Source organism: Podarcis pityusensis (genome assembly GCF_964106645.2).
Source record: "Podarcis pityusensis genome assembly, chromosome: 10".
In the NCBI taxonomy this organism is placed as follows: domain Eukaryota; kingdom Metazoa; phylum Chordata; class Lepidosauria; order Squamata; family Lacertidae; genus Podarcis; species Podarcis pityusensis.
Genome location: NC_138035.1, coordinates 23,337,596 through 23,353,421, shown reverse-complemented (window position 1 = coordinate 23,353,421; position 15,826 = coordinate 23,337,596). Strand labels below are relative to the sequence as shown.

At 43.5% G+C, this 15,826-nt stretch overlaps 2 protein-coding genes across 3 annotated transcripts in view; one reads left to right on the top strand and one right to left on the bottom strand.

Moving 5' to 3' along the window:
* The first annotated feature begins 233 nt into the window (after nt 1-233).
* Nucleotides 234-3,813, top strand: NDUFB2 (NADH:ubiquinone oxidoreductase subunit B2). Its single transcript, XM_081024102.1, has 4 exons — nt 234-408; nt 2,031-2,172; nt 2,917-3,020; nt 3,738-3,813. The coding sequence occupies exons 1-3, from the start codon at nt 311-313 to the stop codon at nt 2,989-2,991; spliced, it is 315 nt and encodes a 104-aa protein (XP_080880228.1). The 5' UTR covers nt 234-310; the 3' UTR covers nt 2,992-3,020; nt 3,738-3,813.
* A 1,386-nt stretch (nt 3,814-5,199) lies between these two features.
* BRAF (B-Raf proto-oncogene, serine/threonine kinase) overlaps nt 5,200-15,826 on the bottom strand; it is a 61,566-nt gene continuing 50,939 nt past the window's right edge. For both annotated transcript variants that reach the window (XM_081024012.1, XM_081024013.1), the window contains one exon: nt 5,200-14,216. In XM_081024012.1, coding sequence (XP_080880138.1) covers nt 14,194-14,216 — 23 coding nt within the window. In that variant the 3' untranslated portion in view covers nt 5,200-14,193. The remainder of the gene's footprint in view (nt 14,217-15,826) is intronic.

Here is a 15,826-nt window from a genome sequence, read left to right as displayed (position 1 = left end):
CCATTCTACAGAAGGGGAAGCATCGCTTGGAAGGTGTAGGGCGCTCTGGAAGGACAACTCGCGCTTCTCTTCAGCTTTTCAAAATATATATCCACGGAAAAAGAAGCGAAAAATGTATGTATGTTAGCGGGTATATTTTAACGGTAATTCCTTTTGCTTCTCCCCCTCTCCGCGACTAGAATTGGAACGCGCCAAAGAGAGCCGGAGCTACGGCAGCCAATCAGAGCGCGGTTTATTGGGAGCCGAGGCCTACCCGGTAGCGGAGAGTGACATTGTGGCGGGTTGAAGGGCTCCGCCGGCGGCAGCCAGGATGGCGGGGTCTCTGTGGCGGATGGGCGGCGGGTTGCGCTTGGCCGCCCGGGTCTTACGTGCCCAAAGCGGTTCTGGCGCGACTACGGGAGTCCGGCGGTAAGCGGGGGGCGCCGCGCGTGCCAGGGGGCGGGGCGAATTATGCAAAGCAGTGGAACGGAGAGATGGAATGTTCGGGCACCCTTCCTTCTGGAGCTACATGACACAACCCCGCATGGTAGGCTCGTCGCAACATAGGGTCGCCCCAATAATACGTGCAGCCCAGTTCTAAACAAACATTACATGTTGTTGTCTAGTCGTGTCCGACTCTTCGCGACCCCATGGACCAGAGCACGCCAGGCACTCCTGTCTTCCACTGCCTCCCACAGTTGGGTCAAACTCATGCTGGTAGCTTCGAGAACACTATCCAACCATCTCGTCCTCTGTCGTCCCCTTCTCCTTGTGCCCTCCATCTTTCCCGACATCAGGGTCTTTTCCAGGGAGTCTTCTCTTCTCATGAGGTGGCCCAAGTATTGGAGTCTCAGCTTCACGATCTGTCCTTTCAGTGAGCACTCAGGGCTGATTTCCTTCAGAATGGATAGGTTTGATCTTCTATCAGTCCATGGGACTCTCAAGAGTCTCCTCCAGCACCATAATTCAAAAGCATCAATTCTTCAGCGATCAGCCTTCTTTATGGTCCAGCTCTCACTTCCATACATCACTAAAACATTACATAAAGTAGAGGTATTCCTGGGGGCCACGCGCCAGAGGTGGTCTGGGCCCGATCTGTAGGTGCGACTCGTACAATAGGTTATGCTACCCTCGTGCAAAAGTCGGAGGTTTCTGCAGAGGCGTGCAAACCACCGCATCTCGCCATCCTCCTTCCAGGCAAGCAAGGGGCATTATGGCAGCTCAAATGCGCATTCCAACCAGGAAAAAGCACACAAGGAGCTTGTGCCCTGGAGAGAGTTCTGGGGGACAAATAGAGTGGCTTGGAAGGCCATATTTGGCATCCCAATACCATACAGTGGTACCTCGGGTTACAGATGCTTCAGGTTACAGACGCTTCAGGTTATAGGCTTCGCTAATCCAGAAATAGTACCTTGGGTTAAGAACTTTGTTTCAGGATGAGAACAGAAATCGTGCGGCGGCAGCGTGGTGGTGGAAGGTGGCCCCATTAGCTAAAGCGGCACCTCAGATTAAGAACAGTTTCAGGTTAAGAACGGACCTCCAGAACGAATTATGTTCTTAACCCGAGGTACATAAAGAAGGCTGATAATTGAAGAATTGATGCTTTTGAATTGTGGTGCTGGAGGAGACTCTTGAGAGTCCCATGGACTGCAAGAAGATCAAACCTATCCATTCTTAAGGAAATCAGCCCTGAGTGCTCACTGGAAGGACAGATCCTGAAGCTGAGGCTCCAATACTTTGGCCACCTCATGAGAAGAGAAGACTCCCTGGAAAAGACCCTGATGTTCGGAAAGATAGAGGGCACAAGGAGAAGGGGACGACAGAGGATGAGATGGTTGGATGGTGTTCTCGAAGCTACCAGCATGAGTTTGACCAAACTGCGGGAGGCAGTGGAAGACAGGAGTGCCTGGCATGCTCTGGTCCATGGGGTCACGAAGAGTTGGACATGACTAAACGACTAAACAACAACACCACTGTATTCTGCACAATTTCTGCTCTTCTGTGGCCCTGATTGTTCATGACGCTTGCTTCTATGTGTGTTTGTCCTGCAGTGCAAGTGGAGAGGCGCATGTCTTCAAGTACCGCCACTATGTAGAGCCTCCACCGGCCCATCAGATAAAGGGGGAAGTGCTCAGTGCGCTCATGTGGTTCTGGATCCTGTGGAACTTCTGGCATGATCCTGATGTTGTGCTGGTGAGAGCTTGAATGGGCTGGGAAAGACTATAGAGCAGTAGCATCAGGGTTATCTTCTCTAGTGAGGTGAAGAAGTATTGAATGTGATTGAAAAATAATGTCCCATTACCTAGCTGTGTGCACGAGATAGATAGATTTGAGATTACTGTACAGAAAAAGCCTGCTGCTGAGAAGATCATAAAGAAGGTTCCAGTCAGGCCTCTCTAGGGAAGATATTTCATAGATGGGGTGTTAGCTCCAGGAAGAGTCATTTCCTAATAGCCACCCTCTTTGCTTCCCTTGCGGACACACAGAGCAGGGCCTCTGAAGAGCATCTTGGTATATATTGGAGGGTATATTTCAGGTGACCTGGCTTCAAACCATTACGGGCTCTAAAGGTTAAGATTGGCATTTTAAATTGGGTTTGGAAACTGACTGGAAGCCACTACATTTGATATAGCACAGGTGTAATATGATTGAAAGACCAAGTCCTAGGTAACGATATTGTGGCCCTATTTTGGAACATCTGGTTTCAGAACCGTTTTTAAAGGCTGCTGCTGAAGAGAGGTTACATAAAAGTCTTTTAAGTACACCTAAAGTACTCCTGGCTTAAAGCTTTACTCATTAGCTGAGCCTCTTGTAGTTATATCTGTCTCTTTACATAGAAGCCAGTGTGTTCGGCAGACTTTGTCCCAAAACACATTTCTGTATCCTTGCTGGTGTAAAGTGTTCAATCATTTCTTTTTTTTCCCCCATCCGACACAGGGTCACTTTCCTTATCCAGATGCTTCTCAGTGGACAGATGAAGAGCTGGGAATCCCTCCTGATGATGAAGAATAACTTGAATAGTTTGTTCTAAGCAAGTTTAGGTATGATGGCACTTCTACATGATGTTCTACATGACTATCACTTCCTAGGCTAAACTAATGAAGTGGCTCTGGAATACTGCCTCTTATCCCCTTCATACCCATTCCCAGTTACAGTATAAGCATGTTTGAGGTACATGTCATTGTACTTTCCCACTTTTATCTCAGTTTTCCCCATTATCCATTTTAGGTTCCTGGCCCCCCAGGAACTCACAAACGATTTGCTTTTCTCCAGATCCAAGATGTTATGTAAACTGATGGTGCTGTCTTAGATTAACAAATTAGTTTTCACTTATGGTAGAAATTGAATGGCAATTAAATGAAGCTATGTGAAGGTTGTAGAGCAGACATTGGGTCATTTCCAATACAGCTGTTCTGCTACTGCAGATGTGCATTTGCACAACAGAATTTCCCATTCATCTCTCCAGCCCCCTGCACACCCTCAAAGTCCATCTCAGGAGCAGATTTTGAGGTGTGCAGGGAAGTCCTACTGTGTGAACAGAACTCTGCATGTGCAGCACTGAATACCACTCCCCCCCCAACCATGCAGTTGAAATATTAATCTTTCCCATTTTCTATATTGAAAAATCAGCCAGAAACTTCAGTGTGGCAAGATGCGCTTGCCTTGTTCACGGCCTATTTTTCTTGTTTCTAGTTATTAAGATTTGTGCACTTTGAAGCAAATCAGCCCAACTAACCATCTGTCCTTACCGCTTGCAGGCTCCTGGGAGATCTACAAATGGCTTCATTTTACAGAGACTTTAATTCAGGTTGTAAATAAAATTAACTAACCAGATCACAGCTGTTTGAGGAAGTGCTGGTGTTTTCAAACCAGGGTGGGGATGTGTGTTTACAACGTATTGTATCTTAAAACTCATGTGCATTTGGTACTAGAACTTCAATTGTGTGCAAGTCCTGACTTCCATATATACCTTCTAGCTAATAACAGTCAGAACTAAGGGTCTGCTGCGGCTACATGTTCTCTTTCAGAAACACTTATTTAGGGGTATACCCTTGCTAAGAGTTCAGTGCTTTAAACAGTGTTTGACTAGGAAACGGATTGTACAGAGGAAGCAGCCTTATACCAAGTTGTACTATCAGCCCATCTTGTTCAGTATTGTTTACACTGCCTGGCAATGGCTCTCCAGGGTTTCAGGCCGGAGTCCCTTCCAACCCTACCTGGCGATGCCAGGGATTGGGCCTTTCTGCACGCAAAAAAATAGGTGTTCTACCACTGGGCCATGGTCCTTCCCATGTAGAGCAAAGCCATTTGGTTACACATGAGGTGTTTGCATCTTGCGTCTCACCTGCACTCTTCAGCTGCAGCTGAGCTATATACAGTTGAGAGCAGTACTGGGTCCTGCGTGTTAAGGATACAGACAAGTTCAAACATGTTTAGAAGTATGGAAAACAATTCTTGTGAAGAAAGATGGAAGAAACTGGGTACAGGTAGCTTGGAGAAGAGATTCACTATGTTCCAGCACCTACTAAAAACTCCTTTGTGCTCAGCTTTTGCTGACCATTGCATACAGATTTGCTGTTAACAGCTATCCCAAATTAATTTTTGTCCTGACTTTAGTAAACACTGCTGAATTTACTTGAATGTATTTTCAGTTACTTTCGTTGTAAGACAATATGCGATGATTTTATGAAAGGTGCTATAGAATACTTAAAATAAGACAGGTAGGTAGAATATAATTGCCCTCTTCAGACTTCGGCTTTTACATGTTCTCCGCTGCCACAAATAGCAGAACTAGATCCAATGGGCTGAAGTTACAGGAGTATAAATCTCAGTTGGACATCTGAATTATCCTCTTGATGGTAACAGCAATTTGATAATGGAAGCAGGGAGCTAGAGGGGTGATGGACTCGCCCTCAATTGAAGGTCTTCAAAGCAGAGGTTGGACAGCCATCTGTTGGAGATGCTCTAGCTCTGAGTTTCCTGGAGAGTAAAGCAAATGAGGGGAACCTTTGGCTCTCCGGATGGTAGTCAAAACTACCATCATCCCTGGCCATTGGCCACACTTGATAGCACTGATAGAAGCTGTAGTTCACCAACACCTGGAAGGGCAAAGCTTCTCCACTCCTGGAGTAAGAGGTTGGACTAGGTGGCTTACAAGGACCCATCCAATTCTGATTTCAACTGTGAATTAGCCCCCTTTATTAACACTCTTACACAGACTCCATGCAGTCAATCTTTATTATAGCAGTATTCACATCAAATACATAGAACTTTTTAACTTTTTATATAATACAGAGTTCTTTAAATAACTTTACACAAATAGTTCTTCAATCTCTGTTTTCAGCTATCAAACTTTAGTTTATGTCTCCATGCTTTCTAAACCAAACTGGACAATATTTCCCACTGTACAAATTTACATGAGAGAAAAAAGCTCCAAAATACAAATGAAGGGAGTTTAGGCTAAGGGGTTAAACATGGGAGGAAAACAACCGAAATTAATCTGTGTCAGCATTTACAGTGAATAACAGGGGAGAAGGAAAAAAACTGGAGGCAGGGAGGAAAAGCTGCAGTGATCCATGAGACAGAAAGCTGAAAATAAACATTTTCCTATGAGTTTAGAAATACAGGCCTTTAAACATTTAGTTACTCCATTGTCATTTTAAAAAAGTAAGCTATGGATATCAATTGTCTTCTGAAGAAAGAACAGACTTTAAAAATTGCAGACTTGTCGAGGCTCAAAACATCTTGTGGCAAATACAGCTTCAAGGAATGCTGGGTTGGGATATGAATTTCACTGCACTAATTAAAAACACTATACACATTTTTCCTTTCTAGAGTAACTGTTTAAACATTTTTTTTGTCATCTGACTTGCGCAATCACTTCCATTGGGTCTAACTGTACAGTGCTTAGGGTTGGCAAGTTCTACTCGAAAGACTCTGCCCATCACTATAAAGGTGGGGAGCACACAATGACAGCAAGTTTATACCAGTGGCAGCTCCCCCTGCCCCACAATGCATCAACAGTCTCATCTGTCTTTACACCAAGTATGATTGCAGGGGATAACTAGAGTCCTGGTTGCTATAGTAGAGAAAGATGGGTATAGGGGCCATTAAAAGCAACAACCTTACGAACTGCCTATTCCCTTGCAACAGCCAAACCCTTGAAGTTGTTTGCGGGTAGGCACCTGTTAGTTCTTAGTGTTACAATGAAATAACAGATTGGAATGCTATTGTTGAAGGAATGGAGAGAATGATCAACTACAGTGCATTTTCCCAATCTCATTGGAAAGTAGTAGTGTGGTTTAGGAGAAAAAGGACAGCACATGTAACCAAATGTGGTTATAAAATCTAAAGGAAATGGGAGCAATGAAAGGAAAAGCCTGTGTGTATTTCAGAGAGAATAGAAAGCAAGGATGTTGACTACTGTTTTCAGCTGCTTAGAAACAACTGTTTTGCCCTTCACTGGTCCCTAGTAGCCAGGAGAGGTGCTGGTTACATAAACTTCCGACTCAGGCTAGAAGGGCTATTGCAGTCCAGTGGATGGGCAAGCAATGCTCAGCTTTCAATTGGCACTCCGTTCTTCGGTCACAATATACTCCCATGTGCTCCCTACTCAAAATGCAGGGTGCCGTGAGCTTGGAGCAAAATAAGCATTGGCCAACATCAGTCACATGGCAAGGGAATTATTTTGTGAGAATGAAACGGGTGAAATTGCTGTCGGGTCAATTATAACAGAATTCTAGCAAACTGCAGGTCTACGTTATGAAAAAGAAAGCTGGGGCAAGGGTGAGCTTCTGTTTGGTCATTGTGTAAACTGAACATGGGAACCTGCCCAAGCTTTGGGGGTTGGGGCTAAATCTACGGGATACATGCAAGCTGGTCACTGCCCAATTTTAGTCACAGGAAGGAGTGAGGAAGGAGGAGAATCTGGAAGGAATGAGGTGTGTTTCTTTGAACCTTTCACAGCTTTGAATTTCAAAGTACATTTATTGCACTTAGGTTTTTTTATTTTTTATTTAATCATTTAAATCAAAAGTTACTCAGACTCGGCCCTATACTCTTAACCTAAACAACAATTCCCACATTTCCCCTCCCCTCCCTGCATTGGTCCATTTTATCCTCCTACTTCAATACATGCCTAAATGAATGCTTGCGCTTCCAGCCTCCAACCCTCCCCTGCCCACAAGCCTGTAGGTCCTAACGCTCTTGTTGGAATCCCGCAAACAGCATAAAACAAGTAGAAGGGTATTAACTAGGCAGAGCACAAGTGAAGGACAATACCTTAGATGTCAAAAAAGAAACAACCCCCCCAGACAAATCCATAATCCGAAAAATGGCACAGTCTCCCGCTCTGCATTTCCCTAGCTCAGAAAGGGGGAGGTAGAGTAATTCTGTTCAATTACGGTTCCAAGGTAATTGCAGAAAGAGTACATATCAGAGGCTGAATGGAACAGACGGATATTGCTTTGGCAATTGCAAAATAAATGCCTAGAAAGTTTCAGAATGCTCTCAAACCCACCCCAGCTGCCAAAAACGGGGTCTGAAATAGACAACTAAAGCAGCAACCCTGTACATGTCTACCTCTGAGTAAACACAGTAGGACTCACTTCCGTGTAATTATGCATATGATTGTGTTGCATGAGACTTTTTTTTTTGGAGGGGTGGAATGGGCCACAGCTCAGTGGTGCAGTACATGCTAAGCAGGCAGGAAGTCCAGGGTTCAATTGCAGAATCCCTTGCTGCAAGTTTTGGAGAATTCTTGGACGGCTGGCTGCCAGTCAGACTGGACTATTCTTGCTAAGACAGACAAAATGTTCTGACTCACTGTCAAGCAGCTTCGTGTGTTATTATTATCATCCATGTGCTCTTTTAAGAAAGAGACCTATCTCAGGGCTATCTGGGCTTTTGCGTTTCTATCCTAGTTCATACAATTAATGTCGTTTCTACATAAATCATAATAGCGGGCCAAGAACCTAAAGGGTAGGAAAGAAACTGAAAAAGTCAGTTCAAAATCCAACCCATACTTTTTTCCTAGGCAGGTGAATGGAAGACAGCATCACTATGGAAAATACAACTTCAGCACTTTAGTCCATTGACTGCTTCTCTGCTATTTATCCATGATCTTTCAACTTAAATGCCACACAAAACTGGGAAGCCTGAAGAAGATCGGACACCTCTCTCAATCAGAGAAAAGGGTCTTGGCAATCCTGGGTTGTAATCCTGTTTATGGTTACAAGCAGAACCACCCCCTCCTTTTCCAGTAATATTAGCAATCAAACAGCCCCCCCCCCCCCAGTTACAGTAAAGTCTCAAAAAAGATACTCTTCTTCACCTTCATGCTACAATTCCTTTTATAAAAAATGGTTGGGCTCTCAGAAGAAGCAATGGTGTCTCCATTTTTTACCTCCTTTACAAATGCCATCGGTTCTTTTTATATAATTAGTTTAAGGTGTGTTTTTTTCCAACTCAACAACATATGGGGGTGTTGGGGAGAGAACACTTGCACTTGGAAACACAAGATACGTGTTCTTCTTACCAGAAAAAGCTCAACTGAGATAAAATGACGTTTATGCTGCAGGTCTACTAGCGCCATTTGTTTCAGTGGTCAGGAGATCCTGTTCCACCCACATTTGAAAATGGAAGAAATGCAAAGCCACTGCTCTAGTTAGATAAAGCACCTACACAGGTATCTCTAGAATCTCTCTCAAAGTCACAAAAGGCACAGATCATTTGGCAAATTGCAATTTCGTATCTCAAAGCTAACCTAGCCAAAGTTGGTTCAGAGTGAATCCAGAACAGAGTCCCGCAAGGCTCAATGGGTTCATTCCCTTCAGGCAAGATTTTTCCTTTTCCAATGGACGGAAAGTTACTTAGCTACAGTACTATGGACTGTCTGTGCTACACATGCTGCACTCGTGGTCCAAAAAGTAATTCAGTGTAACACACCTGCAAACACATACCCAATGCCAGAACTCTTTCACTAAGCCTTCTGCTACAAAACCCCCCAAACCAAACCAGAAGCAACTGCTCCCTCACAGAAGATCAAAATGTAACAATGTTTCACAGTGGAAATTACAATATAAGAATGCTCTTCACAAAGAGTAGCAGACACTTATAGCAGGTATGAGCAGGGTGTAGGTTAAGGTGGATCTTAAACTAGGTTTTGGTCAACTGCTGCCCATCCCAGCATCAAAAAATCCCCCAAACAAGCCTGGCGGCGAAGCAACAAATGGCACTGAAAACAACTTTTGCATAAATATTCCCAGTGCCAATGCAAGGATGGTGCCAATGTACGTGCCATGCCAGTACGAAGATGGCATCAAGTCTCATGTGTGCATTTTTGCCTTCTTTGTTGAGGAATATAGCAGTTAGACCATGGGGCAACAGTGTAAGAAAAAACAAACCCACTGTTGGAGCCTACCTACCTATCTTTTCAGGAGAGCTCAAGGCGGCTTCTTCATTTTCAAATTTAAGGGCAATTTCAAGCAAGTGAGAGCACAGAATTAAAGTGAGCTGCACTATGTTTTATCAGATTATGGTGACTCAGGAAGGAGAAAAAGGAAGCTTCAGCATAAATGTTCTACTGAAACAGCAGCCAAATGACTTACAGTATGTTCAGATGCAAGCGGAGAAAAGTCAAAGCGTATGTAGCTCATTCTAAAGTGCTTTGTGGGAACAAGACCCTTTTCCTACCGCTTTATCTATATATTTTTATTATTAAAAAAAAAAAGCTTGCTGCACATGAATGAATAACGAAGTTGTAATACAATCAAGCCAGGATACACACACACATTCCACATTCTATAAGCCCAAAGAGAATTGTGTATTTTCAGCTAGTTTTTCCAATGGTAAGGATAGAACTTAGCAGAATTTGGTCTCCCATAAATGATTCAAAATTTGGCAGAGAAGCAGGGCTGGCCTTAGCACTAGCAGACCTTAGAAGGGCAGCATATTTGGAGAGCAGCAAAGGGGCTGTTGCTTCCCCATGTTGCTTCAGGGCACTTCTTATTGCTGTTCAGGGACAATGAAAGATGGGATAGGCCTTGTTTGCACGTCACCTTGAAACATAGTTTAAACAAAACAATGATTTTAAGTTAAGGAGCAATATGCTGGAATACAGCAGCTCACAAGATCCCCACAGGCTCTTGCTGTTCCTTCCTTCAGTGCTCTGGGAAGGAAACAGAACAGACACTGGCTTGCCACTATGTGTGAACAGGAACTTACTGTTTAATTTACTCCTAACAAAGTATGATGGTAAGTCAAGAAGAAAACTTGGCTTACCATCATGGCCTGTTAGCCACGATGTCAAGGAGATAAAGATGTCAAGGAGATTAAAAAAACTGCACAACTTTTAGAAGACATCTGAAGGCAGCCCTCTAATGGGAGGTTTTTAATGTTTGACGTTTTATTGTATTTTTATAATTTGCTGGAATCCACTCAGAGTGGCTGGGGAAACCCAGCTAGATGGGCAGGGTATGTTGTTGTGGGTACGTTGTTGTTGTTGTTTGGTATGTTTCTTCCCCAGTATGCTGAAAAAGGCAGGGGAGGAGAGAAGCATGGTCTTTTGAGCATAAGGGAAGGGCCATACCTCAGTGGCAGAGCACCTATTTTGCAGGCAAGTCTTGGTTAGGAACATCCTGCATCTGAAATCCCGGAGAGCCCTTGCCAGTCAGTGCATCAAAAATACTGAGCAAAGGGACCAACAGTCTGGCTCGGTTTGAGGCAGACTTGGTATACAAGTATGGTTTCATGTGATATACAAAACGTGCCAATGGCTGCAAACATCAGGAAGAAGAGGAAAGGGTGGGCCAACTGTGAAGTGCAATGGATTGGCCAGCAGTCAACATTCGAGCTGTAATTTGGGGGGGGGGAGGGAAGAGGCACCAGAGTGACTGGTTGCTCTGAAGAAAACTACAGTGGTACCTCTGGATGCGAACAGGATCCATTTCAGAGCCCCGTTCGCATCATGAGCAGAACGCAACCCGCGTCTATGCATGCGCGTGACGTCATTCTGAGCGTCTGCGCATGTGGTGAAACCTGGAAGTAACCCGTTCCGTTACTTACGGGTCGCCGCAGGATGCAACCTGAAAAGATTTAACCCAAAGTGACTTTAACCCGAGGTATGACTGTAGGGGCATGAAAGATGTCACATGCTCCTCAACAAGTATCAGGCTAGGTAGAAGGGGCAACAGAACTACAAGACTGTGGAGAACAAGTGGAAATGCCAGAGGATTCTAAGGTTTCGCCTAGGCTAGTGCTGGAATATCCCCACCTCCTAAACAGCAGCAACAGACCTCTAAAAGCCCTAACAACCTGGATGCTGAGGCATTTTCTAAATCTGATCTAGGACACTTGCACATCAGAAAGTTAAGCACTATAACCTGCATGTGGGAAACCCACATTCTCTTTCTTTCAACTACGAAACATCTCTAAATGGCCCATTCTTCCATGGTGATGTTTGCCAGCACTCAAGTCCCGAGAAACAAAAATGAGGTTTACTAATGTAGGAAAATTCTACAGCCAAAAAGTATGGGAAGCAGATGGTGCCTTCACTCCCCACCAATTAGGAGGTGGGCGGACTAAATGTTCCCTGGCAGAAATTTGCACTGATTTGTGTTGGATTTATGGGTGTGCTTGCATATTCACTGCCCCATTACCCCAATGCGATTTGGAATGTACAGGTCTCAAAGAGCTACTGCTTGGTTTTTATTTGTCTTGCATGGTTTTAAGATGATGATAGGAGATGTCTTGCTATTTTCCTCTTTTAATGCCAGTAGTAGCATACTCCAAGTGTCTCTGTGCATTGTAGTGCGCACACACATGAGCAATTGCAAGGATCTCCTATGTTCATCTCTGTAACAGACCTCTCGCCGCTCCAGGTTCAGCGGTTGGGTGGTGGCAGTAGTGGTAAGAAGAGGCAAGGTAAGTCTGGAAGAATGGTCCATATTCAGAAAGTTTGAGAAACACTGCTCTCAAACCAAATCTGCACACCCACACACACAAAGACAGCTGAGAGAAGCACAGCAAACCAAAATTGTGCTTTTCTGGTTTAGAGTTATCGTAGGTCTGGCACACTCTTTGTATGCCCACACAAGCTGCTTTATTCTCATTACACTGCCCACATCCACTGGAATTCTCTCTAGCACAACCAGCCGCAGAAGTGAAAAGGAACTGCCCAAGAACTTCCATAGCTTCAGTAGCACTTGTGCAGAGAAAGCATGAAATGTGACTCAGTGACTTCTAACCACTTGCTATTGCTACCTGGATTATACCCCATATTTCAGTTGTTTCTTGGTCTAATTTCTGTTAAGCACCCTGGTGCTCAACAAGATTTAACAATCCAATGAAATGACACTTGTGTGGTTTTGAAGAACAAGGACCACAACAGGGTATGCTTGCTTTCCATGAACATACCTTCTTTCCGAGAAAGACAGTTCCCTTTCTCTTAGCTTTCCTAAAAACAGAGCTGAGGTATTTATCAATCACTGCTTAAACTCTCTCATCAGATGACCAGCTTCCACTAGAAATGTTTAGTGAAGGAGAGGTTGTCTCCAGCCTCCTATCTTCTGGAACTGGGCAAAAATGCACTAAATGTCAAGGCTTCGGTGGACGCTGAGCTTTCTAGTGGCATCTCAGTTGCCTCTTTAACAAAAATAAATAAAATAAAAATAAATCTATGTTATATTAATCAACACAGCAAAGAATTCTGCTAACTGATTCTGATTCCAAACTAGAGGTAACTTTGACCCCTCCCCCCTTTTCTGGATAAAAATAAGAATTAGGACCCATTTTGCAAATGAGGTTAAGAGGAAGACAAAAAGAGAAAACAAAATGCAATCGTCACCATTTTTAAGCCACAAGACATAGGGCAAGAAAAGGAGTGACATAGAAAAAGTTGGGGATAGGCAAACAGTGAGCGAAGATGTCAATGTTGATCCAGCAAGTACCATTTCTTAACAAAACCTTCCTAGCAGACTGCCATTTAAGACAACTTACTGCATATTAAAACATACACACACTTGCTGAGTTTGCAGATTTAACACGTTTTAAAGTTCTTTTTCAAAAAGTACCAAAGCACAATTTTTGGAATGTGTAATTCTTTCAGAGAGGGGCTGCGGATGGGTTTTCCTTTTTAAAACATATTCAGTTCAACCTGAGAACTCCCGTTTATGAAACATTAGGTACCTGACATTATCTTGCACCTTTTAAAAAGGTACATTTGTTTTTCATAGTCTGCATTAGACTTTTTGGACACCCCCCCCAAAAAGGCAACACACAAACGTACAGAGTGAAATGATATCAGCAAAAAATGAAAAGAAGCTACGTGTTTTAACACTTTGATGTAATTTTGTAAAAACGTTTGTTGCTGGGCTGACGAGAGAGGGGGGAAAAAGCCTCCCAACCCTTTCTGAAAGTGTACAAAAAGGAAATATAGGGGAAAGGGTGGCTCTGAACAAGAGATAAAAGCAATTCTGGAAAGAGAAGGCGCAGCATCCCCTTTTCCTTCAAATTAATCCTTTCTCAGACTCCCCCTTCCACATATCTGCCAATTTGGCCATGTTCCTGTTGTCGCGTTTTTTACCCGAAAGAGCAGGTGCTCCTTCAGCTGAAAAGGATATACTGCATTTATCCCACTGATTGGTAAGCACACCAGGAAAAGAAAAGACCACACATAACCCTAGGAAAAAAATAAATCAGACCCGAGGATGATTGTTTGGATTAGCTCTGTCTCGTCAGATGTTCAGCCTTTGATAACTCGTTGTTAGAGGGAGAAAGCCGACCAGCAGACCATCCCAAGCCAATGATGCAGTAGGAGTTCCAATCTCATCATGCCAGAGCACCAGAAAGTCAAAGCACGAGCCCTCCTCTCTCCTGGGAATGATGCCAATGGAACAGGCAGCCACAGGGTGGGGGAAGGGGGTCTCCAAATGCACATGGCGTTTAGACTGGAGGTGAACATACAGGCAGCATAGATTCTGGTTCCTAACAAGGGATTTTCCCTTCCCACCCAAAGTTGGATTGGTAATTCCATTCTGCTCTCCTCTAAGCGTACAGATCTCTTTCCTCTAAATTTCCTTTTCCTTTCCTTTCCTTTTTTTTTTTTTTTTTTGAGGGGCAGAAGAGAGTCTGGATGTTATAAAAAGAAACCGTAGGAACACAAGACTTTTTTTTAAAAAAAATGAGAGAGTGGATTTGCTGCCAATGTTGCCGTGGCTACTTGAACGCTGCAAATTCGCCTGTAGAGGGAGGACAAGAGCTGAGTTTAAAAAGTTGGGTTTCATTCATCAGCAAGACAGAAATGTTATCCAGCATAAATTTGACACTATATACCGGGTGCAGCAGGTTAGGAGAAATGCAATTGTTAATAATTAAATGTACAGAAGGATATCATTGGCAGAGACAGAAGACAAAGTTACTTTCCCCAAATTTCTTAACTATGGGTTTCCAAAAAGCAAACTTGGACCATATGGCAGGGTATTAAGAGCCCGCATACTCTCATGAAGAATGTGCAAATGTAAAGTTTTATCATCATTCACATTTCTAAGATTATTCTCAACATGTTTTACACAATGGCAGCTGCTCTCTTGGGGTCAAAAAAGCAAGGATTTATCAGCATGGCTCTCTGCTCTCCAAACCCCCATAGTGATTTAGGAATATCTAGAAAAATAAAAATAAAAAAGTCCAGTAGCACCTTAGAGACCAACTAAGTTTGTTCTTGGTATAAGCTTTCGTGGTCTCTAAGGTGCTACTGGACAATTTTATAATTTTTTAATATATTTCGACTGCGTCAGACCAACACGGCTACCTAACTGATTTAGGAAACAGGGAATGGATGGAGCTTCCATTTCCTGTCGCATGGTGGAGTTAAAAGAGTTTATCTGAAGAAGCTACACTCTGGAAAACTTTAAAAGGTAGACTTTCTAGTAGCTCTACTTCAGAGAAGCAGGCTAACCAAATACCATACTATTACCATATATGTACACCCTATTAACCCTACCGAAATGAGAAATTTTGTGCTCTGATGTCAAAAGCAGGTACGGCTGGGTTCTACTTTCTCCAGCTTATTACATATGTCTCTGGTCTCTTATCTTAGCAAGGCCCTGGCCGAACTAACAGCTTCACCATTTGTTGCAGCAGAAAAAGCAAAACCTTGTGCTTTGGGGCTAATTTTAAGAGCATTCATTCTCTTTCACCCATTCCAAACTACAGGCTTTGGTTACCACCTTCAGTGCATTTAACACTGATTGCTGGCTAGTCTGTAAATAAGAAATTACACCCCCACCGATCCTCTGGTCTTCCTGATTCAGCTTATCATTTGGAGTGTTAATTGGTGCCACAGGATTGTGAAGATAAAAATGTGTTAATTTGGAAAGGCAGGGCTCCGCTAGACATTCCATCTAGCCACAGACCAAGAGCATTCGCTCAGAGTCTTCCTCACCCCCAAGCTATGTAAAACATAAGAGGGGAAAAATCCTAAGCCCATTTTAAGACTTGTTAGAATTCACAGTCATCGGTATCAGGTTCAAAACATCTGAAAGTTTAAATTTAAGGCGGTGGTGGTGATAAATTATCAGGACAGTAGTATCCTGAAATTCTGTGAGCTAGCAGAAAAACAAATGCTTAGAATTATTTAGTTCACTGATTCTCTCAACGGAGAACCTCCACGGAACCACTATGCAGAAGCAACATAACCTAGTAAGGTGCCCATCAAAACTTTCTGCCCTGTCCTGGATGCAAAACCTGCAACTGCTCACAAGGCAGCTTACTGGAGGTATAAAGGCAGCCACTGCTGGGCAATGATCAAGGGCAAGGGACGCCTGCACAAACCAGAAAAAGTCACAAGGAG

Coding starts and splice junctions, on each gene's coding strand:
- NDUFB2 (XM_081024102.1), top strand. CDS start 311: ATGGCGGGGTCTCTGTGGCGGATGGGCGGCGGGTTGCGCTTGGCCGCC. Junction 409..2,030: donor GCGACTACGGGAGTCCGGCG/GTAAGCGGGGGG, acceptor TTTGTCCTGCAG/TGCAAGTGGAGAGGCGCATG. Junction 2,173..2,916: donor ATGATCCTGATGTTGTGCTG/GTGAGAGCTTGA, acceptor CATCCGACACAG/GGTCACTTTCCTTATCCAGA.